The following is a 27203-nucleotide window of genomic DNA, read 5'->3' on the forward strand; positions in this document are numbered from 1 at the left end:
TGTTGATCACTGGATTGTCTGGTCCAGACTCGATTATTTACAGACCACTGCCATATAGCTGGGATATTGCTGAGTGCGGTGTAAAACTCACTCACTCACTCACTCCGACCACACAAACTACTATGCTCTCTGCTCCTTGCAAGGGATGCTGAAAGGTCTGTCTATTCCAGGTCTGCAAACAGATCTTCTGGATCTTGGTTGTCTGAGGATCTGTTTGAGGAGTGGGAACTGCTCTTCCTCATGCTACTTCTCCGGTCTGGCCCGCTGGAGCTGAGGAAGGACAGAAGGACAGTGGATGACACGAGTCAGATTGTTAGATTATCAATGAAAATCGGGCCACTGTCTTGTCTGAAAATATATGCTCTTATAAAACTGTTTGCCATTTTGCAGCTGATGTCATCAAGACAGACCATCACACATTGTACTAGTGTGGGGAATCAGACTATGCCACAATCACTATGGACGATTCTACACAGATGAACTGTCTAGATTGTAATGATACATTAGGGAGGTGAGGTGAAAGAGAGTGAAGTACTGCATGTGAGTCTACTGGTCTCAGTAGACTGCACCACTTACCCGCCGCTATCTGATCGCTTGGAGGTGACTTTGGGGAGCACTGGCTTGGATGGTGTCTGTTTCTTGTTGGCTCCTCTCTGTCTGGCGGGTCTACAAGGGTGTAATGGAACATTATAGAGTTTGTGAAATATATAGAAGGAAACAGTACCCTTATCTTCCTCGACAGTACCCTTATCTCCCAACAGTACCCTAATCTCCTAAACAGCACCCTTATCTCCCTCGACAGTACCATTATCTCGCCAACAGTACACTTATCTCCCAACAGTACCCTTATCTCCCAACAGTACACTTATCTCCCCAACAGTACCATTATCTCCCAACAGTACACTTATCTCCCCAACAGTACCCTTATCTCCCTCAACAGTACACTTATCTCCCCAACAGTACCTTATCTCCCAACAGTACCCTTATCTCCCCAACAGTACCCTTATCTCCCAACAGTACCCTTATCTCCCAACAGTACCCTTATCTCCCAACAGTACACTTATCTCCTTTTATTGACAGTACCCTTATCTCCCAACAGTACCCTTATCTCCCACACCTTATCTCCCAACAGTACCCTTATCTCCCAACAGTACCCTTATCTCCCAACAGTACCCTTATCTCCCAACAGTACATTTATCTCCCAAACAGTACCATTATCTCCCAACAGTACACTTATCTCCCAACAGTACCCTTATCTCCCAACAGTACACTTATCTCCCCAACAGTACCCTTATCTCCCAACAGTACCATTATCTCCCAACAGTACACTTATCTCCCTTGACAGTACCCTTATCTCCCAACAGTACCCTTATCTCCCTCGACAGTACCATTATCTCCCAACAGTACCCTTATCTCCCCAACAGTACCCTTATCTCCCCAACAGTACCCTTATCTCCCAACAGTACCCTTATCTCCCAAACAGTACCCTTATCTCCCAACAGTACCCTTATCTCCCAACAGTACCCTTATCTCCCAACAGTACCATTATCTCCCAACAGTACCCTTATCTCCCCAACAGTATCTCCCCCTTATCTCCCAACAGTACCCTTATCTCCCAACAGTACCCTTATCTCCCCAACAGTACCATTATCTCCCAACAGTACCCTTATCTCCCCAACAGTACCCTTATCTCCCAACAGTACCCTTATCTCCCAACAGTACCCTTATCTCCCAACAGTACCCTTATCTCCCAACAGTACCCTTATCTCCCCAACAGTACCCTTATCTCCCAACAGTACCCCTTATCTCCAAACACGGTACCCTTATCTCCCAACAGTACCCTTATCTCCCCAACAGTACCCTTATCTCTCCCCAACAGTGCAGTACCCTTATCTCTCCCCAACCTTATTTATCTCCCAACAGTACCCTTATCTCCCAACAGTACCCTTATCTCCCCAACAGTACCCTTATCTCCCCAACAGTACCCTTATCTCCCCAACAGTACCCTTATCTCCCCAACAGTACCCTTATCTCCCAACAGTACCCTTATCTACCCCCAACAGTACCCATTATCTTTAACAGTACCCTTATCTCCCAACAGTACCCTTATCTCCCAACAGTACCCTTATCTCCCCAACAGTACCCTTATCTCCCCAACAGTACCCTTATCTCCCAACAGTACCCTTATCTCCCAACAGTACCCTTATCTCCCCAACAGTACCCTTATCTCCCAACAGTACCCTTATCTCCCCAACAGTACCCTTATCTCCCAACAGTACCCTTATCTCCCCAACAGTACCCTTATCTCCCAACAGTACATATATCCCAACAGTACCCTTATCTCCCAACAGTACCCTTATCTCCCCAACAGTACCCTTATCTCCCAACAGTACCCTTTATCTCCTTACAGTACCCTTATCTCCCAACAGTACCCTTATCTCCCAACAGTATCTTATCTCCCAAACAGTTATCCCAACCTTATCTCCCATTATCTCCAACAGTACCCTTATCTCCCAACAGTACTTATCTCCCCAGTACACCTTATCTCCCAACAGTACCCTTATCTCCCAACAGTACCCTTATCTCCCAACAGTACCCTTATCTCCCTCAACAGTACCCTTATCTCCCAAACAGTACCCTTATCTCCTAAACAGTACACTTATCTCCCAACAGTAGTACCCTTATCTCCCTCAACAGTACCATTATCTCCCCAACAGTACCTTATCTCCCCATATGCCTTATCTCCCAACAGTACACTAATCTCCCAACAGTACCCTTATCTCCCAAACAGTACACTTATCTCCCAACAGTACCTTATCTCTCAACAGTACCCTTATCTCCCAAACAGAACACTTATCTCCCAACAGTACCCTTATCTCCCAAACAGTACACTTATCTCCCAACAGTACCCTTATCTCCCAAACAGTACACTTATCTCCCAAACAGTACCCTTATCTCCCCAACAGTACCCTTATCTCCCAACAGTACACTTATCTCCCCAACAGTACCCTTATCTCCCAGCAGTACCCTTATCTCCCCAACAGTACCATTATCTCCCCAACAGTACCCTTATCTCCCAACAGTACCCTAATCTCCCCAACAGTACCTTATCTCCCAACAGCACCCTTATCGCCCAAACAGTAGCCTTATCTCACCCAACAACACCCCTTACCTCCGTGCCACTGTAGTAACTGCTCTGTCAGGTTCATCTTCTAACACAAGTGAGGAATCTGCTTCCTTCTTTGTGGTCCGACCCACTGGAGCCCGACGTCTCCGTTTGGATGGCGCAGGCTGCTACAACATCCCATATACATCATCATGTACATCCCACTCAACAGTTGCAGCATTGCTGATGTTGACAGACTAAATAGATTGGTCTCCATAAACTTATATCAACAATGTAATGGGTTCATCATAATCCTAGACTTCTACTGTAAACAGAATGAACCGTTCCCTTAACCTGACCAGGTAATGAGTGGCTTTAGTTATGCACCGCTTTTAGCAATATTCCAGCAATATCATGGCGGGGGACATCAGAAATTTGCTTCACATGTTGTACCGATGTGGGAAATCGAACCCGGGTCTTCCGCGTGATGAGTGAACGTTTTAACCACTGGGCTACCCTACTGCCCCCCTCACCAGATAAACTAATTACTCAGATAGATGTATTACTTCCACTACCATTGTTACATCACAACTGATAAACTGATATAGGTGTACAACTAAAGATGTACTGTTATACTAGTACTAGTGTTGGGAATTGGTTGAAATCTCACAATTGATGATTGCTTCATTACCAACGAACAATCATCGAAAAAAATTGGTTAGCGTCATTTTTCAGATTTTCCTATCCAGGTTGTTACTGCAGATATGTATAACATGATGCAACTTGCTACTTTAAAGTGATGACTTATATATCATGCACATAAACTTCCTGGAGTCTTCAAGAAATATATTCAGTCATGGCTTTTCAGTTAGTGAAGTGAGTTTTCTAAGAATTAAACACGTTTTCAGGCCCTGCCAATTTCTAAGATATGTTCCATTGTCAAGTATTTCAAAGACTAAAACAGTAGTTCCAAAATCGTTTATGTTCGATTATGAGAAAATGTGATCGATTGCTTGGTCGTTTGGTCAGCGACCAATTTTCGATTATTTCAATTAATCGGAACACCACTAACTAGTACCAGATGATGTGGTTTCAAACAGTCATTAATGATGAGACATAAGACCTATCCAAGATCACTGAAGGACCATAATATACTAGATATAACAGAACCCTGCCAGAAAAAGGCAGTTAATCCAACAAACACTTACAGATTCCTCATCTGTATTTTCCTCCTCAGCAACACTGCAAAGTCAAACAATAGGAGTTGCATTTACACCACTCTAGCAATACTACAGCAATATCATGATCGGGGCTCCAGAAATGGGCTTCACACATTGTACCTATGTTGAGAATCGAAAGCAGGACTTTGATGTGACAAGCGAACACTTCACCCACTAAGCTACCAATCTATCTTTGACAATATGGTTACAGTAATGCACACGTTAATACAAGACACTAGTTTAAAATCACATTGACATAGCAATTGAAGATAGATGTATTATGAAAGATATTCCTATTCAAGAGTACCCTCAATTATCTCCCCTTAATTGTTTAAGTGTATTACAAAATAATTAATTTCATCTAAGATATCCTCTTAAAACATGACAGTTATTTTATCTCCATGTTAAAATTTATCCTCCTTATAGAAAAATGCAGAGGAATAGACACACATAGTGTCAACCTCCAGGCTAAGTGCCATGATCGGAAAGAACGGATAATTTCACACACTACCTTTCTCCTGGGATCCGGGAGGTGGAGCTGATGCTGTTGGTGACGTCCTCGTTTTCTGACTCATCTGACACTCCAGCATCTCCCACACCAGATGTACCAGGCCTGGCATTATCTGCAACATTAGCAACATCATCTGACTAGTCTGTCGACATACCACACTGTTCCACCAAACATCACTGATGTCACAGGGCACATCAAGTCAAGAACATTGCAACATCAGCAATATCCTCTGACTAGTCTGTCGACATACCACACTGTCCCACCAAACATCACTGATGTCACAGGACACATCAAGTCAAAAACATTGCAACATCAGCAACATCCTCTGACTAGTCTGTCGACATACCACAGTCTGTGCAACATCAGCAACATCCTCTGACTAGTCTGTCGACATACCACACTGTCCCACCAAACATCACTGATGTCACAGGACACATCAAGTCAAGAACATTGCAACATCAGCAATATCCTCTGACTAGTCTGTCGACATACCACACTGTCCCACCAAACATCACTGATGTCACAGGGCACATCAAGTCAAGAACATTCAGCAATGTTGTATAAACCTCTACTTCTGAATTCATAGGTGACGTGAAGTTGGGTTTAACGTCGTGCTTGAGAATATTTCGCTCATATGACGACGTGCATGCGTGTGTATGTGTATGTGCGGCTGCTTGTACTAGCCCAGACCTAAGCTCCTTTTATAGTGCTAGCCCACTGAGATACCATGCCGCAGTGAAGCATGAATACCCCACTCAGACACATTATACTGACTCCGAGCCGACCAGTCCTTGTTGTACCCATAATGCCAAGCGCCAGGCAGGGACCAACAATTACCATAGTTTAACGTCTTTTGGTATGACGTGGTCGGGGATCGAACCCGCGACCTTCCGCTCTCCGGGCGGACGCTCTAACCACTAAAACCACGGAGGCGGTCTCTGAATTCATATTAGTGAGTGAGTCTAGTTTTATGCCACACTCAGCAATATTCCAGCTATATGGCGGCGGTCTGTAAATAATCCGAGCCTGGACCACACAATCCAGTGATCAACAGCATGACCATCAATCTGCGCAATTGGGAACCGACGACATGCGTCAACCAAGTCAGCGAACCTGACCACCCTATCCCGTTAGTCGCGAATTTGTATTAGAATTTTTACTTTAGAAACGGGGATGATGAACAGGAACGATTTTTCATGGATAGACAACTTCTTGATTGCAATGGATGCAATGTCTTGGAGTAGATGCTTATACTGTTATCAAGCATATAAGAATGTAAACAAAACTTCTACATTCAAAATTTCTATATTCATCTGAAAAAATATCCAAAACTCCAAGGTGTTAAGGTAATGAGCACAGCCACATCTTCACAACTAACTGAAATACAATCTTGTACCCTAACACTTTCATTCATCATTAAACCTACAGGCTACAAACACAACTAACCTACCTCTGACACTGGAGGATGATGGGACGCCACCTTCTACTGTAATAAACAAACATCTCACATGACATACAGATCATGACAATCTTTGATCCTGAAGTAAACACATATGAGCACCTCCAAAATGTTGGGGGCGGTGGGGTAGTCTGGTGGTTAAAGCGTTGGCTCGTCACGCCGAAGACCTGGGTTCGAATCCCCACATGGGTACAATGAGTGAAGCCCATTTCTGGTGTCCCATTTCCGCAGTGATGTTGCTGGAATATTGCTAAAAGAGGCGTAAAACCAAACTCAGTCAGTCAGTCCAAAATGTTGGAAATTCCACAAGCCAAAATGACACTTTCTAAAACTGGTAAAACCAGCTTAGCTTTAATTCATGATATTCAAATTTTTAGAGTTCATATTTTAGAATCAGTAGTCACATTTAAAGGTAACAGTCTTTGGCTGGAGGAACAGTGTTGACAAATCCTACATATTTCTGATTAGGTTTATGTTATCAATACTAACTATGAACCTTCATGGTACAGGGCTTCCTACTCTTGAAACAATTAAAATATGATACAGTGCTGTGTCAAATAAACAAATGTTGCTGACAAATTATGAGAGAAAGCTGATTAAGGCCATCGTCAGCAACATCTTGTGGGCCTGAAATTAACCAAGTTTTGCCCACAACAACCAGTGATAGCATAGCAGGGAGTAGAGTCACTGCACTGAATATATCCTTACCTTGGCAGGTTAGGTCATGTGGACAATGTGTCCGACCATCGGATCAAAACAGTCCAGGGTTTGAAACCCAACACAGTACTCAGAACTTTTATGGCAGATGCAACAGCATAACCAATGTCGCTTCGTAGATGTACAAAGTTCTCATAATGATCGACAAACACTGTGACCATCCAACACACAAAATAACACACCACAGAACTTACTTTGTTGTTTCAAAGCTCGAATTTTATCCTTTTTGCTGTTGAGAACTGTTACAAACTGAAAAGACAAAACAGAACAATAGATATAAATAATAAACAAGAAAGTTTTGTCTACCATGATCAAAGACAATGACTGACAGTTTTATCTCTGAAAGAGTATCAGTAGATAACTCAGTAACCGCTCAAATCATAACAGTAATCACTCCATTCATGTCATTAATCACTCAACTGATTACTCAGTAATCACCCAACTCATTACTCAGTAATCACTCAACTCGGTACTCAGTAATCACTCAACTCATTACTCAGTAATCACCCAACTCATTACTACTAGTAATCACCCAACTCATTACTCAGTAATCAGTAACTCAGTAATCACTCAACTCATTACTACTCAGTAATCACTCAACAGTAATCATCACTACTCAATAATCACTCAACTCATTACTACTCAGTAATCACTAAACTCATTACTCAGTAATCAACTCATTACTACTCAGTAATCACTAAACTCAACTCTCAACTCATTACTCAGTAATCACTCAACTCATTACTCAGTAATCACCCAACTCATTACTCAGTAATCACTCAACTCATTACTCAGTAATCACTCAACTCATTACTACTCAGTAATCACTCAACTCATTACTCAGTAATCACTCAACTCATTACTCAGTAATCACCCAACTCATTTACTCAGTAATCACTCAACTCATTACTCAGTAATCACTCAACTCATTACTCAGTAATCACCCAACTCATTACTTCTCAGTAATCAACTCATTACTCTCACTCATTACTACTCAGAGTAATCACTGAGTAATCACCCAACTCATTAGTCAGTAATCACTCAACTCAGTAATCACTCAACTCTGAGATCACTTACCACTCAACCCATTACACAGGAATCATCCATCATATCTCAATAATCATTTGATTCATCATATCTCAATGTTTAATGCAGCACTTGACAATATCTCAGCTCTATGACAGCAATCTGTAAACAATCCAGTGATTGATATCATGAGCATTCATCAACACAACTGGGACACCATGACATGCATCAACCAAGTAAGCAAGCCCACCATCCAAACACCTCACCTTCTCATACAGATCTCTCTCCACCTCCTCCTTAGCGGTGATACATTTGTCCAGCCTCTGAAACAACAACAGTAACCTTCAACATCACGGATGTAATGTCACAACAAGCTTGAATCTAAATCCTTTCCCTGAGGCAATAACATGACAAGTGTGCGAGTACAAGCTAAGTTTACACTCTACATCACCAATCATCCAGTCTCCACATCTCCACACCCAGGTATGATAAATATCCGGAACTCTACTATATCATCCAAAAAAGGAGATATCGCTTGATGAGATCATCGATAACCATTACAACGCTTTGCAGAACAGTGACATTGCTGTACACAAGGATGTCACAATCAAGTGATATCACCAATATCTGTGACTCTACAGCTAAAGGGGGCGGTGGGGTAGCCTAGCGGTTAAAGCGTTGGTTCGTCACGCCGAAGACCCGGTTGAATCCCCACATGGGTACAATGTGTGAAGCCCATTTCTGGTGTCCCCCGCCGTGATGTTGCTGGAATATTGCTAAAAGCGGCGTAAAACCAAATTCAGTCAGTCTACAGATAAAGCCTCTTTTTATATTCCTGACACTATTATTGTTTACAAACTCGAAAAGTTGAAGAATGATTTTGGATTATGAAAATATAAAATGATAAAAGTATTTATGCATATATTGACTCATTTTGATATTTGAATGTGAAAACACATTATCTACGTAGCGGCAGTCTTTTCACATATTTTCAGAATGGTTGTCCAATCATTACACTGACCTTAATAAGAAAAGTGGCCATGGTGATATTAATGCCAATATTTGAATAAAGAATAAACCAACAGCTAACAGCCAGAAAGTTATATAACTCTAGACACAATCCTAAATCATTTTGGAAGGAACTGAGAAATATATCTAATCCAAGGAAACCACCACCCAATATTTCTGATGAATCATGGTTTAATCACTTCAAATTACTGTATGATAAAACTGATCTTACTGACCAGGATCAAGATACTTTTGTTACATGTGCTGCAAATATATGTCCTGAATCAAGCGATTTGGAGAACCAGATTTTGGATTCTCCAATTAAAGAAGAAGAAATTTTCGATGCTATTAAACGGTTAAAAATTGGTAAATCGCCTGGGGTCGACAATATACTAGCAGAAATGATTAAATTATCGGAAAAGGTCGTTATGCCATTTCCTTCTCGTATTATTTAATACATTATTTGAGAGCGGCAGCTTTCCAGATGCTTGGAGTAAAGCAATAATTATTCCATTACACAAGAAGGGTGATATCCACAAGCCAGATAACTTTAGGGGCATTTCATTGTTAAGTATTTTAAGCAAATTACATACCAGCATATTAAACACTCGTTTAACACAATGGGCAATTTTCATGAATAAGATATCAGAAACTCAAGATATAAAAAATATGAATGTATTGAGAAAATACATCTTTCGGCTTGCAAATTATACCTAAACGTTGGACCTCAGACACCTAACGCTATTGTGTATGGTGAATGTGTCCGTTTCCCTATTTTTGTAAATGCAGCTGTTCGTTGTCTTAACTACTGGATTATAATAATAACAATGCACAAAGATTGCATACCAAAGAAAGCTTATGAAATGTTACTTAATCTCGACAACCTTGGCTATGAGACATGGGCTTCAAAAATTCGCTATTTGCTCTTTTCTTATGGATTTGGATTTGTTTGGTTATCACAAACTGTTGGTAATCGTGTAAGTTTTGTCGGAATCTTCAAAACGCGTTTAGTGGATGTTGTTAAACAAAACTGGAGATCTGATCTTGACAATAGCACACATTTTGTTTTGTATTGAGAATTCAAAAGTTTATTAAACCCTGAAAAATACCTTTTTGAAATTGCAGATTATAAATTACATAAATATTTAGTTAGATTTACAGCTGGATTACTAAGGTTGAAATTTAATGAAGGACGATGGTGTACAATTAACGCAAATTTGAGAACGTGTCCTATCTGTTACGGAGGTGTAGAAGACGAATACCATTTTACTTTCATTTGTCCTAGATATGATGACTTACGTCGTAAATATTTACCAAGTGATTTCAAAACGAATATGCATAACTTTAAGAAGCTACTTATGACAAATAACGTACATAGTTTGAAAATGCTCAGCCTATATATAATGATTTCCTATGAACGAAGATATAAGCTATTACAAGAATGATAATATTAAATACCATATAATACTTTTGTATTATCATATCATATCTTTATCTGCTTTACCCATATTAACCTGTATTGTATGTTCAGATTACCTGTATACATGTATGCAGATGGGTGTGCATACATATATGCAAACTGTATTATAATGTATGAAACTGTATGTATATGGGCCCGATGGCCTTTGTACAGAAACAAAGTTTTGATTGATTGATTGGTTCAGACATTACAAAGCTCATAGCAAAACCTTCGGCTGAATTAGATGTGTTAAATGTACCTTGAGGGCCATAGCCCTCTCCTGAGATAGACGTGCATTGTCTGTGTCTAGAGAATGGATGCGTTCCTGAAGACTTAAGGTGGTTGTGATGTTCTGTTGGAACATCTGGCGAATACACCGAGCTGGATCGTCCTTCATGTACAGGGTGACGCTGCCTAGCTGGAACTGTAAAGGAACAGTCATCATCCAGCTTATATTACAATATTTTCATTCTATTTCAGCATAAATGATACAGCAATTAAATCTAACAGGTCGGTTAGTTTTTCATTCAACTAAATATCATTTTCAGGGCCATCACAATGTAAGGCAGTAAAAACTGATTCTGTGTACGGCATACCAGAATAAGTTGTTGGGCTAGCAGCATTCACAGAAAAGATCGAGCACACTGTGAGAAACCTGGTAGCCAGTGACTGGATGATATTGTGTTTTTCAAATGTACATCATCATATCATCAAACTTCGACCAAATTAAAAAACAGCTCAGCAATGGAATATCTGCTGACGGTATACATTACTGTCATACTATATTAATACAAGCCAAGAACCTTCCACAAATGTAAATTTTCACCAAACTGCACTGGAATAAAACGTACATCATTGTAAATAATGTAAATACTTTATTGCAATGAGATTACTCAAGACTCTTTGTATTCAAAGAAAACAAAGTAAAGTTTTGCAATCGATTCCGGTCTCAAACTTGACAAAACACCCTTTTTATACAGTATTGTACATAAGTGCACATGGACTTTGGTCTGCAACTTAAACTTCTCATTGCTAGAGTTACCTTTTGTTTAATCATAGAATAATCATAAAATCATTATTGAACTAAACAAAATATCAAGAGCTGCGAAATACAGCCAAAATTTAAAACAAAACTGTGGTATTATTTTATATTAATACCAATACATATATATAAGCTCTGAATAATTTATAATCTTGGTGTTGCCACATCTCCTGCTGCTGTTTCTATTTTTATCCCAATATTCAATTCCCTACCTTGATTTCGTCAGCTGGAACATGCTTCTTCCAAATAAAGTCGACAGAGTCATCTCCCCTTGTTTTCATCTGAAACTCAAACTGCATCCCGCCTAGGTTTTGTTGTGTAAATGCCTTGGCTGTCTGAGAGACATAGGTGTTGTAGTCCATCTTAGCTTTGGTGCTGAGGCTGTCTATGTTGTCCTCTGTCACTGCCGTCACAAAAACATCAATGTAAACACTCACAAAAGCCTATTTCTGGAATATTGCTAAAATTGGTGTGGAACTAAAATCACTCACATTAAATTGGATTTTAGTTGCTGTGAAACTTATATATATTCAGAGACTAAGCGTTAGTCTACAGTTGGACAATCCAACAACCCTTGTTGTCGTGGTTTACGTACAGTCTCCACTCCAGATGTTTTCCCCATCAGTGACCATCAGTTGGAACCCTTCCTTCCCACCGTCTCTTAGTGTTGTCTGCAGGAAACAGTAATTCCTGGTCGCAGTGTCCAGCTTCACAAATGTTGTCTGCGACATTGTCTAAAACATTAAACAGTGAAATGGAATAACATGATAAAACTAGTCTTACATGATACTATCTGAGATTGTTTTTGGTTCGTTGTTTAACATTGAACTCAGCAATATTCCAACTATATGATGGCTGTCTTTGAATAGTCGAGTTTGGACCAGACAATCCAGTGATCAACAACATGAGCATCAATCTACACAGTAGGGATATGATGACATGTGTCAACTAAGTCAGCAAGCTTCTATAACTTATTTACATCTTCTTTCCACTAATTTCTTAGTTAAGTAATGAGTGAAATCATTATGTTAGATTGAGATGTGCTTGTTACATGATATTTGGTACCTAAATCCATGCTTAGTTTGATATGAAGCTAGCCAAGGTATCGAAATTATTTTTTGAGTTCTCAAATCCTTGTATCTATATTACCCTTTACTTAATTTTTTAGTGAATCGAAGATAAGTCTAAAATAAGACTTGTTAACCATGAACTCAGGCCCAAGCGTTGGGGAGCAATTCTTTGATGCTTGATGAATCCTTATTCCTGTAAGATCTTTCTTTTCAATTTTCCTAGTGAACTAGATATCATAAGTTCTGATATCGCCATTGAAATTGGTGTGATTCTGAGATGTGACTGTTATATAACACTTTTACACATATTCACACTTTGATGTTCACTGAACTTTTCTTTTATATTCTATAGCTTGTTGCTATTACCTAACCACGTCACACTTTAGGTTAAGGAGCAAATAGACGGAAGCGTCAAACCTGTCTTATATACAACATTATAACGGATGTTGTTTCTTTTATTTCCTTTTTCTACAAAGTTTTTTTTTCTTTTATTTTCCAGCAAACTTAAAAAACATTTTAATGGGCATATAGGAGGGTATAGCAGACACCCCATGAGACTGCTTACTATGACAACAATAAAAACAGTTTTGCTTTTAAATATCATGTCTCACTTTGAAAATGGATAATAAAATTAAAATAGTTTTCGCTAACTGTAGGGGACTAGCTGACTTAACAAAAAGAGAAGAGAGATTATGAACATTTGGAGAAAAGCGTAAAGCCACCGTTATATGCCTGCAAGACATACACATCTCTGAAAAAGACGAGAATACCATGAGGAATGAATGGGGTTTGAAATGTATCATATCACCATTTCGGTCAAATTCTAGAGGTGTTGCAATATTGTTTAACAATGATAGAGAGATCGATATTCATAAATATAAGAAAGATGAGAATGGTAATTTCATCATTGTTGACATAAGTATCGATGGTATAAGAATAACCCTAGCCACTATCTATGGCCCTAACTTTCAAGATCACGCCAGATTTTATAGAAATCTATTTAATCAAATTGATGCATTCGATAATGAATCAATTGTGCTCTGTGGTGATTGGAATGTGGTACTTGACCCAACTATAGATCTAGAGAACTACAAACATATTAATAACCCTAATGCAAGAAATATTATTTTGGAAAAAATAGATCAACTTAACTTGACAGATATCTGGCGTGATCTTAATAGTAATACGAGAAAGTATACTTGGTGGAAAAAAAACCTAGACAGCAAGCCAGGTTAGATTTTTGGTCTCCCACGATGTTGGTTGTATGACAGTAGACACCGAAATTCTTCCTGGTTATAAATCTGACCACTCTACCATAACACTTACTTTTTCAAAAATAATAATAACACAAGAGGAAAAGGCTACTGGAAATTTAACACCTCTTTACTGCGAGACAAAGAATACATAAAAATAGTAAGGACCGAGATAGAACTAGCCAAACAGCAATATACATTTAATAACTATACGAGAAGATATAAAGAATATTGATGAAAATGACTTGCTCTTAAATATCGATGACTGTCTCTTTCTGGAAACTTTGTTGATGAATATTTAGAGGTAAATCAATATCCTACAGCTCCTACATTAAGAAATTAAAAAAGAAAAAACTAAAAAATTGGAAGCCAAAATAACTGATACTGAAGACACAATCCGTAGGAACTTTCAAAAAATATAGATGAGGCTCTCTTATCTGATCTATCCACATATAAGTTAGAACTTGAAAAATCAAAGAGGAAGAGGTCAAAGGTATCCAAATTAGAAACAGAATGTTATGGCAGGAAGAAGGCTGAAAAACCTTCAAAATATTTTTGTAACCTTGAAAACAGACAATTTACTAGTAAAGCCATTAACTGTCTGTTGTCAGATCTATGATGTGAGTTAATTACTGTGAAAAGGACATTTTGTGTAGGCAAAACAATTTTATCAAGATCTATATGCTGAAAAAGATAACAAGATAGACCACAGTGAAATACTATCTGAACTTAACGTGCCTGTTCTTCCAAGCACTTTGACAGAAAACTAGAAGAGCCAATAAATATGAATGAAATACTAAATGCCTTGAAATCTATGAAAAGCGATAAAAGTCCGGTATTGATGGATATTCAATAGAGAGTTTTCAAATTCTTTGGTGTGATCTGGGAAAATGGATATTTAAGTTATATAAATGAAGTGTTTAAGAATAATTATCTTACTTTTAACTATGAACAGGGGAGTAATAACTTGTATACCTAAGCAAGGAAAAGACAGAAAACTGCTAAAAACTGGCGTCCAATTTCTCTGTTGAATTCGTGTATAAACTGATTAGTGCTTGCATTACTAATAGATTAAAATGTACCCTCGATTATTTAATACAGGAAAATCAGACTGGCTTTATTCCAGGGAGATGTATTAGTGAAAATATAAGACTCCTTTATGACATTATTTTGAAACTCGAAAACAAAACATTAAGGGGCTCCTGCTGTTAATTGACTTTGAAAAGGCCTTTGATACTGTTTCAAAACCTTTCATCTATTCTGTTATGAAAAAGTTCGATTTGGCAACTATATGCTCAAATGGATATAAGCTTTTAACAAGTAATGCCACTTCATGTGTCATTCAAAATGGCCACTTATCTGACTTTTTCCCTAATTCGAGAGGCTGTCAGATCAAGGGGACCCAATTTCACCGCACCTTTTTTTTTTGTTGCCGAAATTCTAGGCATTATGATCCGTGCGGAGGAATTCTGATATCAAGGGTATTGTACTAAACCGTAAGGAATATAAACTAGGCCAATATGCTGATGACACTCAGCTTTTCCTGGATGGCACAGAGGATAGTCTAAAGGCAGCTATGGATACACTCTCTCTTTTTTATAGGATCTCTGGATTGAAAATTAATGTTGATAAAACTAAAGCAATATGGTTAGGGGCTATGATTAATAGTAAAGATATTATCTGTAGGGAATATATATTGGATTGGGTTTCTGGTAACTTTGAGGTGTTGGGTATAGTATTAAATGCTAAGTTGAACGACCTGTGGGTCATAAACACACAAAAAAGAATGGCTCAAATACTGAACACATTAGGAAATTGGCGAAGAAGACATTTAACTGTTATCGGAAAATTACAGTTATTAAAACTCTAGCTCTTTCCTCCTTGGTTCATATCTTCACAGCTCTACCTAATCCACCAAATGCTTTTATTAAAGATTTAGAGCAAAAATTTTTCTCTTTTCTATGGAATGGGAAACCCGATAAAATAAAAGAGTAACATTAAAAAGGACCACGGGGGGGGAATTAGGATGACAGATATCCTTTCTTTCATCGATTCACTAAAAATAACAGCATTGAAAAGATGCCTTTGTAGAGCTCCTGCATAATAACCCTTGCAATGTTCCCATTATATCATTACTCCAATTAGGAGCTAATAGTGATCTATCTAAGGAAGTGGATAACCTTTATTGGAAGGATGTGTTTCAGGCATGGTGAGGTATATATCATCTTTTAAAATTGATCAACATGACTATGAGAAAATACTTCATGAACCGTTGTGGCTAAACCATCAATTTGTTAACTCTTCTCTGTTTATCTCTAGTTGGTTTAATAAAGGGTGTTACTGAGATTAAAGACTTATGTAACTCTGATGGACTACTATCTTTTGATGACTTTAAGAATAGATTTAAAGTTAAAGGTACCTTTTTGGATTACAATAGAGTTTTGAGTAGTATTCCCAATACATGGAAAGCCACATTAAATGACTATAAACTAGAAAATCAAAATCTTGGTATTAATGAAGCGATATTAACTCTGCTTACACCTTCAAAAGGCTGTAGAATATTTCACGACAAATTGATCAAATCAGATAGATTGCCTGATGTGTGTAGAAAATGGGAAGTTGTGATAAATATTGCTATACCCTGGGACGCTTATTTTCTTAAATTATAGAAAATGTACTAAGGATATTAAACTCTTGGATTTTCAGTACAGATTCATTCACAAAGCTATCTACACAAGAAAAGAACTAGTAAAGATGAAAATAATTGATAATGATCACTGTATATTCTGTAAAAAAGAATCTGAGGACATTGTACATGTGTATGTTTCATGTGATATTGTCCAGACTTTTTGGAATGACTTAAGTACATATATTAAAAACACTGTTAATATTAATATCCTATTTACAAAATTTACTATATTACTGGGGATTAACACTGGCTACCTTTTTATTGATAATATCATTCTTGCGGAAAAAGATTCATATATTTATCTAGTATTAATGATAGAAAACCATCCTTGGACACATTTCTAAACTCACTAAAAACAATTCTATCAATTGAAAGATATATAGCCAAAAAAATAATAACATGACAAAGTTCCAGAAAATGGCCCAAGGAATTGAAACTGTAGTATTCTTCTTAGATAAATATATGATACAATACCTACTATAAAGTGCTAATAACTACTATAAAAGCTCTACTCCTATTATATTATATCTAGCTATACTGTGTGCTATGAACTGAAATAACATCTCAAATTAAAATACTTATTTATATAAGTGTAGCATCGCATATATACAGTATTGTTCTGGCGGATTAAATTGTTACTAGGTCATACGGATATTTCATTACACTATTTTTGTATAATGATTTTCCATGAAAATCAAGTGTAATATGTGTTAGCTCAAGACTATACCCTCTTAATATTTGATGCATATGTCATGCTTGTTTTACTATTTCACTAAATGATACTCAAATATCACCATGTATGCTTCACTGAAAGTTTGTCTTACTACATCACCAAATGATACTTAAATATCAACCCTGCAGCTTCTCTGAAATGCTTGTCTATTACTGTTTTTCATCAAGTGTCCTTATGCCATCCTATATCCTCTTAGTAGTTGATCCATATGTCATGATTGTTTTATTATTACACCAAATGATACTCCAATACTACCATGTATGCTTCACTGAAAAGCGTGTCTTACTACTTCACCAAATGATACTTAAATATCACCCTGCATGCTTCATTGAGATGTTTGTCTACTACTGTATTTCGTCAAATGTCATTATACCATCCTGTATGCTCCACTGGAATGAATAAAAATTAAAAAAAAAAAAAAAAAAAAAAAGTCAGCAAGCCTGGCCATCCATGGACGTTAGTCCCCTCTTACGACAATAGGTTGCTGAAGACCAATTCTACCGTGGATCTTCATGGGTGATACTATCTAAGAAATCATACTGTTTAATATAATAATAGCACGGAGACGATAAGGGATAGAATTGGTTGTCGGAAATCCATCCTTAATGAAAGAGGTGACTAAGCTGACCTGGTTGATGCAGTTCATTGTATCAAGGGGCGGTGGGGTAGCCTAGTGGTTAAAGTGTTGGCTCGTCACGCCGAAAACCCGGGTTCGAATCCCCCACATGGGTACATTGTGTGAAGCCCATTTCTGGTATCCCCTGCCGTGATGTTGCTGGAATATTGCTAAAAGCGGCGGAAAACCAAACTCAGTCAGTCAGTCAGTCAGTCATTGTATCAAAGTTGTGTTGATAGACGCTCATGATGTTAATCACAGGTCTGGTCCAGATTATTACTTACTTACTGCTGTTATGTAGCTGGAATAATACTGAGTGTGCTGTTAAAAATAAGATGGCAGCCTGTAAATTATTAAGCATGAACCACACAATCCAGTGATTAATCATGAATGTCATTATGAGCAATGATCAACACTGACATGTGTGGGCGTTTCGGGGTATAAAAGTTTATTAAATACAAAAGTTCATAGTGGGTGGGATAGGTTAGGTAGTTGGGTGGGCGGCTGACGTAGTACCTACCTTTGTAGTCAAATATGTAGAAGCCTAGGGCCCATGCGGACCTCGTGGCCGGGGAGACAGGACGATGTCACGCTTCTTGCTTCCCTACTTAATAGTGGAGCAACTATCCCTTACTACTTACAGGATACAAAGGGCACAGGATAAACCTATTGTAAGTGTACATGTGGATCATTTAAAACCATATGAGGGGACTCCAAGTCCAAGCAGCTGGTTGAATCAACCACAGCATGACTCCGCTGCAGCGGATATACAGACCGGGATGGATACCTTCCAATTGGAGGAAGAATTTAGAACGCCTGAAGCTATACTGACTCGGGCAGGACGGACTGTTAAACCATTAAAAAGGTTTAGTCCAAGTTAGGAGAAGATAAGGGGTGACTTTCCTTATATTTTATTGGGTTTTGCCAGTTATTTTAAACAGGGTAACTTGCATGATGTTTATATAGCTTGTTTTTGTTGTTGTTGTTTTCTCTACATGATTTCGGTTGCTCTGGGAAGAATCTTCCCTCTTTCTGCTTGATACTTCTGCTTGCAGAAAATGGAATTCCGAAATCCAAGTCAAAGAGGAGGAGTTGGTAGCATTTGAGGAGGGAGAGGCCTATTTGGCCAGAAGATGGGCAGACTTGTGAAGTTCAAGGATGTGCCAGTGGACACATTGGGACCTACGAACATGGTAAACCACTGGGTGAGGTTTCATCGTCCCCAGCACAACTTGCGCCCAGTGCACTACCTGTTTAAAGGTATTCCAGAGGAAGAAGGGTGTGGAGGAACATGTGAAGACGCATAATCCCCATGGCAGTGTAACTTCTGGTTAAAGCGTAGTAACAGACAGTACTGCAGCGACCCTGGTGCCTGTCTTCTCCCTCGGAGGGGACCCTCTCAGCGGCCGCCCGTTGAGTTAGCCAGAGAGCAGGCGGCCCAGAGTAGAAGCTGGCCATGCCTCGGAGGCCTGAGCCGTGAGCGACAGGAGGAGGAGGATCGCCAGCCAGGCTGCAAGACTTTCCGCGACTAGTAGCATTTTAGCATTCTGTACTGTTACTGTTAATTTTATTTTATTGTTAATTCTTACTTGCTTGTTTTATTTTGTTTTGTTTTGTTTTTGTGTTTTTTTGGTGTGTAAACTGTTATATATTTATTCTTTTGTTTTGTTTTCATATTTTGGGGATTTTTAGGAGAGGGGCAAAAGGGTAACTTTTGACTTTAGGGGGAATGTGGCGTTTGGGTATAAAAGTTTATTAAATACAAAAGTTCATAGTGGGTGGGATAGGTTAGGTAGTTGGGTGGGCGGCTGACGTAGTACCTACCTTTGTAGTCAAATATGTAGAAGCCTAGGGCCCATGCGGACCTGCGTGGCGAGGAGACAGGGACGATGTCGCTTCTTGCATGCTCCGCCATCTTGAGGGCAGAGATGCAAGGGCGTCCGCGATTGGCGAAATCTGATTTCCCCAGTCGCGTGGCCCGATGTCGACTATATAGGCCTACCCTAGGTAGGGGAATCGTCAGTCGTCCGATACCCGCTGATCGGGTAAGTTTCTAGCGACTCGAGTCTTGGATCAAGACCAAGTTTAAGTTTCCACATATTGTTTGTTGTTTTAGGGATGTCGTGTTGATTTAGTGTTAGTTTGGGAAGGGGAGAAATAGTATAGGAATGAGTAGGTTTGGTTCTGTTGTTTTCGGGAGTAGGTATTAGGGGTGGACATAGACCAAAGTTAAACTGTATTTATGTAGGATTTAGGTAGGTAGATATATGTAGGCTTGTTTAGATTAATGCAGGGTTTTTTTTTCACAATAAACAAGAATGGAAACCTAAATATTCGTTTTTGTTCTGACTTTAATTGAGTTGAATTGGGAGAACCCGCCAGGAACCATTCCCACAGAACTTGCAGACAAGATGTACTGACCACGTAAAGAGACCAAATTATCAAACACAGCGCAAAGCATTTTACTTCAGTAACCAACCGACACTTGTCATACATATACAACGTTCTGCTGTCACTCAAGTCTGTTTTACAACACTTCACGCTAGCTAGGCCTATTACAGATTTGGTGCCGAGACCAGGATGAGGGTTTGTTTTTTTTCCAATTTTTCTCAGTGTAGTCTACCAAAAACATGTCTGAAGATTTAGGTCTAAATTGTTCTTTGTTGTCCGAGACTGACGGTCAGTTTACATTGGCAGTGCGGTGCTAATTTGGAGGAACCACTTATCGATTTGACAAGTGAGTTGCCCCATTTTGACAAAATATGTATCCCACTTCTACGCCCGTATTCACCTCTTTCTCAAATAGGAAATGGTGTCGGTTTAAGACAGATGAGTAGGGATACACAGTTAGCATCAGCTTATGGTGCCGCGTCAGAATGCAGACCATCGGTTGTTTGGTCATATATCAGATGGAATCATGAGTGGTGGCCGTTCTGTGCATTTTAGTACACCAGAAATACAGGACAGGTTGCCTACTGATTTTTCGGATTCTAGAGGTTTGAATTGTTTAAGACAACCAAATCCAGTCGGAACTGTTTTGACGGGGTTTGAAAAGACTAGGTTATCTCCATCATTGAAGTTGTGCCTGAAAGATTTGATGGAATATCATGTGAGTGGCAGGATTTTATTGTTCATTTTGAACAAGTAGCTTCATGGAATGGGTGGTCAGAATATGAAAAGGCTCAACAACTTAGTATGTGTTTGAGAGGTGCAGCACAAAAACTTTTGAGTAGTCTTACGTTAGGGCAACTCAGCAGTTATCAGGCAGTGAAAAATGCATTGAGTCAACGTTTTAATCCCGTGAGCCGGAATGTAGCCTACAGAAGTGAATTTGAAATGCGTCGTCAAGGTCGTGTGACGAGGCCGTACTGGATTATGGGTTTGAACTCCGGAGACTAGCAAATTTAGCTTACCCTACCAGCACCCTTCATCACTTGAGGTACATTTGATTGATCAGTTTTAACTGGCCTGCATAGCTTTGACATGAGAAAACATGTTACATTTGCACATCCACAAACGCTGGAAACGCCATTTCATATGCCATGGAGTTGAAGCCGTTGATGGAAGCAGGAAAAAGAAACCTGAAAGTTTAGACAGGGTGGCAGGAGTGAACCAAACTAGGCAACCACTTGATAGTGGTGGGTTGACACTGGAGGCAGTCACAAAGTTAATAGATGATCGCTTGGAAAAGTTTAAGCGTAGCTTCAGAAGTGCCAGGCCTAACACCTGCTATGTCTGCAATCAATCAGGTCACTTCGCGATAAGGTGTCCCTACTTATCAAAACTGGGTTTGCTTGATCGATCAGATATCAAGGAAACAGATATGGGAAACTAGTAAAGGCTGGGGTCGAGGCCGAGGTCTCAGCCGATGTTGGGAAAAATTTGTAGGCCAGATGAAGATGTAGCTTCTGTGAAAAAACTGTTTTACTGTTGATATCGGAGTGCAGGTAGATTTACCGTCGTGGATGGGGAATAGTGTTGATCCCTTGGTGAAGCAATCTGTACTCAATGGTGATGGGTTAGAGGAAAAATTATTTTTATCTGGTGAAGGGAAACCGATGAAGTCATCTTCGTCAACTTGCTCCAGTGAATCAGTTTCACGGGATCAGATTGTTTTACATTCTTTGAAACCTCAGAAATGTTTGTATACAGATGTTTTGGTGAACGGGCTTACCTCTAGAATGTTGTTGGATACAGGGTCTCCTGTCTCAATTATGTCACAGGATGATGTTCTTAAAATGGGTTTTCAGAGCATTAGTTTGAAGAAAGTTCACAAGGATTTCTTTACGGCCAATGGTATGCCTATAGCTTATAGATAAAGTAGAGGCTGTCGAAAGCTGGCCTAAACCGGAAACTCGTTCAGACATTCGCAGTTTTCTAGGTCTTGTGGGATATTACCGGCAGTTTATTCCAAATTTTTCAGAGGTTGCTTCACCTATGGTGCGACTTACTCGGAAGGGTATTCCATTTGAATGGACAAAGGATTGTCAGAGGTCATTTGATCGGTTGAAACAATGTTTAATAACTGCTCCAGTACTTGCCTTTTCCTCAGGAAAAGGGACTTTATGTGCTTGATACTGATGCTAGTGGTTTTGGTATAGGTGCAGTGCTATCTCAGGTGCAGAAGGAGATGAAAAGGTTGTTTCATATGCAAGTCGTGCGGCTTGGACAGTCATAGCGCAACTATTGCACTACCAAAGCGTGAACTTCTGGCAGTGGTTACATTCCTTAAGCACTTTAGACACTTTCTTTATGGCCAAAAAGTTTATCTTGCGCACAGATCATGCTCCTTTGATATGGCTGAAAAATTTCAAAGATCCAGAAGGAATCTTAGCAAGGTGGCTCAGCATTGTTGAAACTTATGATTTGAGATCCAGTATAGGCCTGGTAGGAAGCATCAAAATGCTGATGCTCTGTCCCGTAGATCTCAGCGGAAATGTACTTTTGAGAAGTGTACTGATTGTCATTCTCCTGATTTCTCGAGTATTCAACAGGATACTCGGTTGTTACTGTGGAGCACAATGCTGTTGAACAAGCAAGTGGTAGAGGGTCGGTGTTCAGTCACCTGAACCTATCAGTTTAGTAGAAGTTGAAGATGGGAATGTTGAAATACATACAGATTCAGGGGAAGATGCGAATTCTGCTGATGATTCAGGAGTAGGTCAGTAGACTGTTCAGTGACTCCACAGCTCCTAGTGGTGTGGCTAACTGGTTACCTGTGTGGACTAGGGATGAGTTGCTTGACTGGCAAACAGCTGATGGAGGTATTGGTCGGTATTAAACTGGATGTCGAAAGACTGTGAACAACCTGAGAAATCAGAAATCATAGACTGGAGTTCAGATGCAAAAATGCTTTGGGGACAATGGCAAAATCTTAGGCTTGAGAATGGATTATTGTATCGTAAGGTAGAATCTGAAGTTTTGGGTTCCCGTTTGCAGTTAGTAGCACCAACAGCTGTACGTCGTCTATCTTTGATCATTTGCATACATCCCGTTACAGCTGGGCATTTTGGGCGGGATAAAACAATCACATCTATCAAAGCCAGATTCTATTGGCCAGGAATGTCGGATGACATTAAACAGTGGATAAAATCTTGTGACTGGTGTGCTCGCTGTAAACCAGGTCCAGGTCGAGGCAGGTCTCCTTTGCAACAATTTTCCATCTGGGCACCCTGGAATGTATCGCCATAGACATAGTTGGTCCTTTGCCTATAAGCAGAAATGGTAATGAGTATATTATGGTAGTTGGTGATTACTATACCAAGTGGAAAGAGGCATTTGCATTGAGGAATCACACAGCGTCAACTGTTGCTGACAAATTGGTGTCGGAGGTAATTTGTAGGTTAGGTTGTCCCCAACAGATTCACACTGATCAGGGAAGAGAGTTGAATCCCATTTATTCACAGAAGTGTGCCGTTTACTTGGGATAAGTAAAACCAGAACAACCCTTACAGACCTCAATCAGACGGTTTAGTGGAGCGCTTCAACCGTACCCTAAAGCAGATGCTCAGTATTTACACTCATCAGGAACCTTTGGATTGGGATGACCATCTCCCATACTTGCTCATGGCATATAGGGCCTCTGAACATAAGAGTACACACTGTTCACCTAACTTAATGATGTTGAAGGCGGGAAGTGAATCTTCCTATAGATCTAATGATAGGTACCCCACCTGCAACTGAAGGTGAGCTTTGTCCCGTAGAATACATTGAAATGGCTGAAAGAAACCATGCAGGGCACTTTTCAGTTTGCCAATAAACAGTTAGGTAGAAGCGGCCAAATTCCAAAAGAAAACTATGACTCTCGATTGAAGCCAAGGACATTGAAGAGGGCTCTTTTGTCTGGAGGTGGTATCCTCCAAAGGCCAACCAGAAATTGGGATTAGGTTGGGATGGTCCCTACTTAATAGTGGAGACAACTATCCCTTACTACCCACACAGGATACAAAGGGCACAGGATAAACCTATTGTAAGTGTACATGTGGATCATTTAAAACCATATGAGGGGACTCAAGTCCAAGCAGCTGGTTGAATCAACCACAGCATGACTCCGCTGCAGCGGATATACAGACCGGGATGGATACCTTCCAATTGGAGGAAGAATTTAGAACGCCTGAAGCTATACTGACTCGGGCAGGACTGGACTGTTAAACCATTAAAAGGTTTAGTCCAAGTTAGGAGAAGATAAGGGTGACTTTCCTTATATTTTATTGGGTTTTGCCAGTTATTTTAAACAGGGTAACTTGCATGATGTTTATATAGCTTGTTTTGTTGTTGTTGTTTTCTCTACATGATTTCGGTTGCTCTGGGAAGAATCTTCCCTCTTTCTGCTTGATACTTCTGCTTGCAGAAAATGGAATTCGAAATCCAAGTCAAAGAGGAGGAGTTGGTAGCATTTGAGGAGAGAGGCCTATTTGGCCAGAAGATGGGCAGACTTGTGAAGTTCAAGGATGTGCCAGTGGACACATTGGGACCTACCGAACATGGTAAACCACTGGGTGAGGTTTCATCGTCCCCAGCACAACTTGCGCCAGTGCACTACCTGTTTAAAGGTATTCCAGAGGAAGAAGGGTGTGGAGGAACATGTGAAGGCGCATAATCCCCATGGCAGTGTAACTACGGTTAAAGCGTAGTAACAGACAGTACCAGCGACCCTGGTGCCTGTCTTCTCCCTCGGAGGGACCCTCTCCGGCGTTCCGCCCGGTTAGCCAGAGAGCGAAGGCGACCCAGAGTAGAAGCGGCCATGCCTCGGAGGCCTGAGCGCGAGCCGGTGGCGACAGGAGGAGGAGGATCGCCAGGCTGCAAGACTTTCGGCGACTAGTAGCATTTTCGCGATTCTGTACTGTTACTGTTAATTTTATTTTATTGTTAATTCTTACTTGCTTGTTTTATTTTGTTTTGTTTTGTTTTGTGTTTTTTTTTTGGTGTGTAAACTGTTATATATTTATTCTTTTGTTTTGTTTTCATATTTTGGGGATTTTTAGGAGAGGGCAAAAGGGTAACTTTTGACTTTAAGGGGAATAATGGGCGTTTGAGGGGTATAAAGTTTATTAAATACAAAAGTTCATAGTGGGTGGGATAGGTTAGGTAGTTGGGTGGGCTGGCGTGAGTACCTACCTTTGTAGTCAAATATGTAGAAGCCTAGGGCCCATGCGGACCTCGTGGCGGGGAGACAGGGCGATGTCACGCTTCTTGCATGCTCCGCCATCTTGAGGGGCAGAGATGCAAGGAAGCGTCTTGCGTAACCGAAATCTGGATTTCCCCAGTCCGCGTGGCCCGATGTCGACTATATAGGCCTACCCTAGGTAGGGAATCGATCAGTCGTCCGATACCGCATCGGGTAAGTTTCTAGCGACTCCAGTCTTGGATCAAGACCAAGTTTAAGTTTCCACATATTGTTTGTTGTTTTAGGGATGTCGTGTTGATTTAGTGTTAGTTTGGGAAGGGGAGAAATAGTATAGGAATGAGTAGGTTTGGTTCTGTTGTTTTCGGGAGTAGGTATTAGGGGTGGACATAGACCAAAGTTAAACTGTATTTATGTAGGATTTAGGTAGGTAGATATATGTAGGCTTGTTTAGATTAATACGTTTTTTTTCACAATAAACAAGAATGGAAACCTAAATATTCGTTTGTTCTGACTTTAATTGAGTTGAATTGGGAGAACCCCGCCAGGAACCATTCCCACAGAACTTGCAGACAAGATGTACTGACCACGTAAAGAGACCAAATTATCAAACACAACGCAAAGCATTTTACTTCAGTAACCAACCGACACTTGTCATACATATACAACGTTCTGCTGTCACTGGGCGTCTGTTTTACAACACTCACGCGCTAGGCGCCTATTAATCATGATAATGACAGATTGACCACAAGAACCATTAGCACATAAGTTGCCTCTTATGGCCAACATAGGTTGACTGGAGTCCATTTCCATCTTAGAATCTCCTGATGACCACATAGACATATTTGCATTTTCTACACTATTTTATGCGTGAGCATATTTTCACAGATTCCGGTGCAGCAGTTTATCGCTCTCCTCAAATTGTCCACTGTGATTTGTAATTTGTAAAACATGAAACAATTTATAGCCCAGTTTTGGTTAACAGTCATTTTCAGGTTTTTATCCAAAGTTTTCAAAAACCAATTCACCAAGACTTTCTGTAAACCAAGTTTGACAAAAACTATATTCAACGATTTTGGAGTTCTGGTCTGTTAATGATCGAAAATGGGACAATGTACCGGCGACATATAAATCCGATTGACAACCAACAATCAACAACGTGAGACAATTTAGATTTACACAGACACACATCTCCAAAAACACACACAATATGACACTTATTTGTCATGAAATATCATATGTAAGTTAAGATCAAATACCTTATCGTTGGGAGTAGGAAGTATTTCAGCACAGGTATGTAAAAACATACAAGGGGCCCGGGCTACGAATTCAATCTTGTGATTCCTTTCATCTTTAGGTTTCTCACTGCTGAGCAAATATTTGGAGAATAGATGTTCAGTAAGGTTCCTTATTTCATGCCATTAAATACATTTTTGAACCGACATTTATAGATTTTAACGCAAATATATAAAAAAATTATTTTCGTCTGTTAGTCTATATTTTAAATAAACCTCGTTTTTCAATCAGCCCATCTCGGCTAAAGTCGGGTATAATCGTTGCATTTTAGCTCCATATCAGTGCGTGCTACATACACAGCGCACTTAAAATAAAATCAATTCCAGTAACATCACTGTGTGGAGTTTAGGTAATTTTTTTCCGAGTCCTCAAAC

General features: G+C 39.7%; 1 protein-coding gene across 1 annotated transcript; it reads right to left on the minus strand.

Moving 5' to 3' along the window:
• On the minus strand, positions 1-26954 carry LOC124269086 (DNA repair protein XRCC4-like). Its single transcript, XM_046704100.1, has 12 exons — positions 26793-26954; positions 12144-12282; positions 11761-11951; positions 10766-10930; positions 8306-8362; positions 7208-7262; positions 6288-6323; positions 4838-4949; positions 4315-4348; positions 3173-3294; positions 577-666; positions 1-270 (listed from the first exon to the last, which is right to left on the minus strand). The coding sequence occupies exons 1-12, from the start codon at positions 26838-26840 to the stop codon at positions 162-164; spliced, it is 1158 nt and encodes a 385-aa protein (XP_046560056.1). The 5' UTR covers positions 26841-26954; the 3' UTR covers positions 1-161.
• Positions 26955-27203: the final 249 nt, after the last annotated feature.

The sequence above is a fragment of the Haliotis rubra genome, unplaced genomic scaffold (assembly GCF_003918875.1).
Source record: "Haliotis rubra isolate DU_JTF1 unplaced genomic scaffold, ASM391887v1 Scf142, whole genome shotgun sequence".
NCBI lineage: Eukaryota > Metazoa > Mollusca > Gastropoda > Lepetellida > Haliotidae > Haliotis > Haliotis rubra.

Coding starts and splice junctions, on each gene's coding strand:
- LOC124269086 (XM_046704100.1), bottom strand. CDS start 26,840: ATGTTTTTACATACCTGTGCTGAAATACTTCCTACTCCCAACGATAAG. Junction 8,363..10,765: donor AGAGGGCTATGGCCCTCAAG/GTACATTTAACA, acceptor TTGTTGTTTCAG/AGGCTGGACAAATGTATCAC. Junction 7,263..8,305: donor AGAGAGATCTGTATGAGAAG/GTGAGGTGTTTG, acceptor TTGTCTTTTCAG/TTTGTAACAGTTCTCAACAG.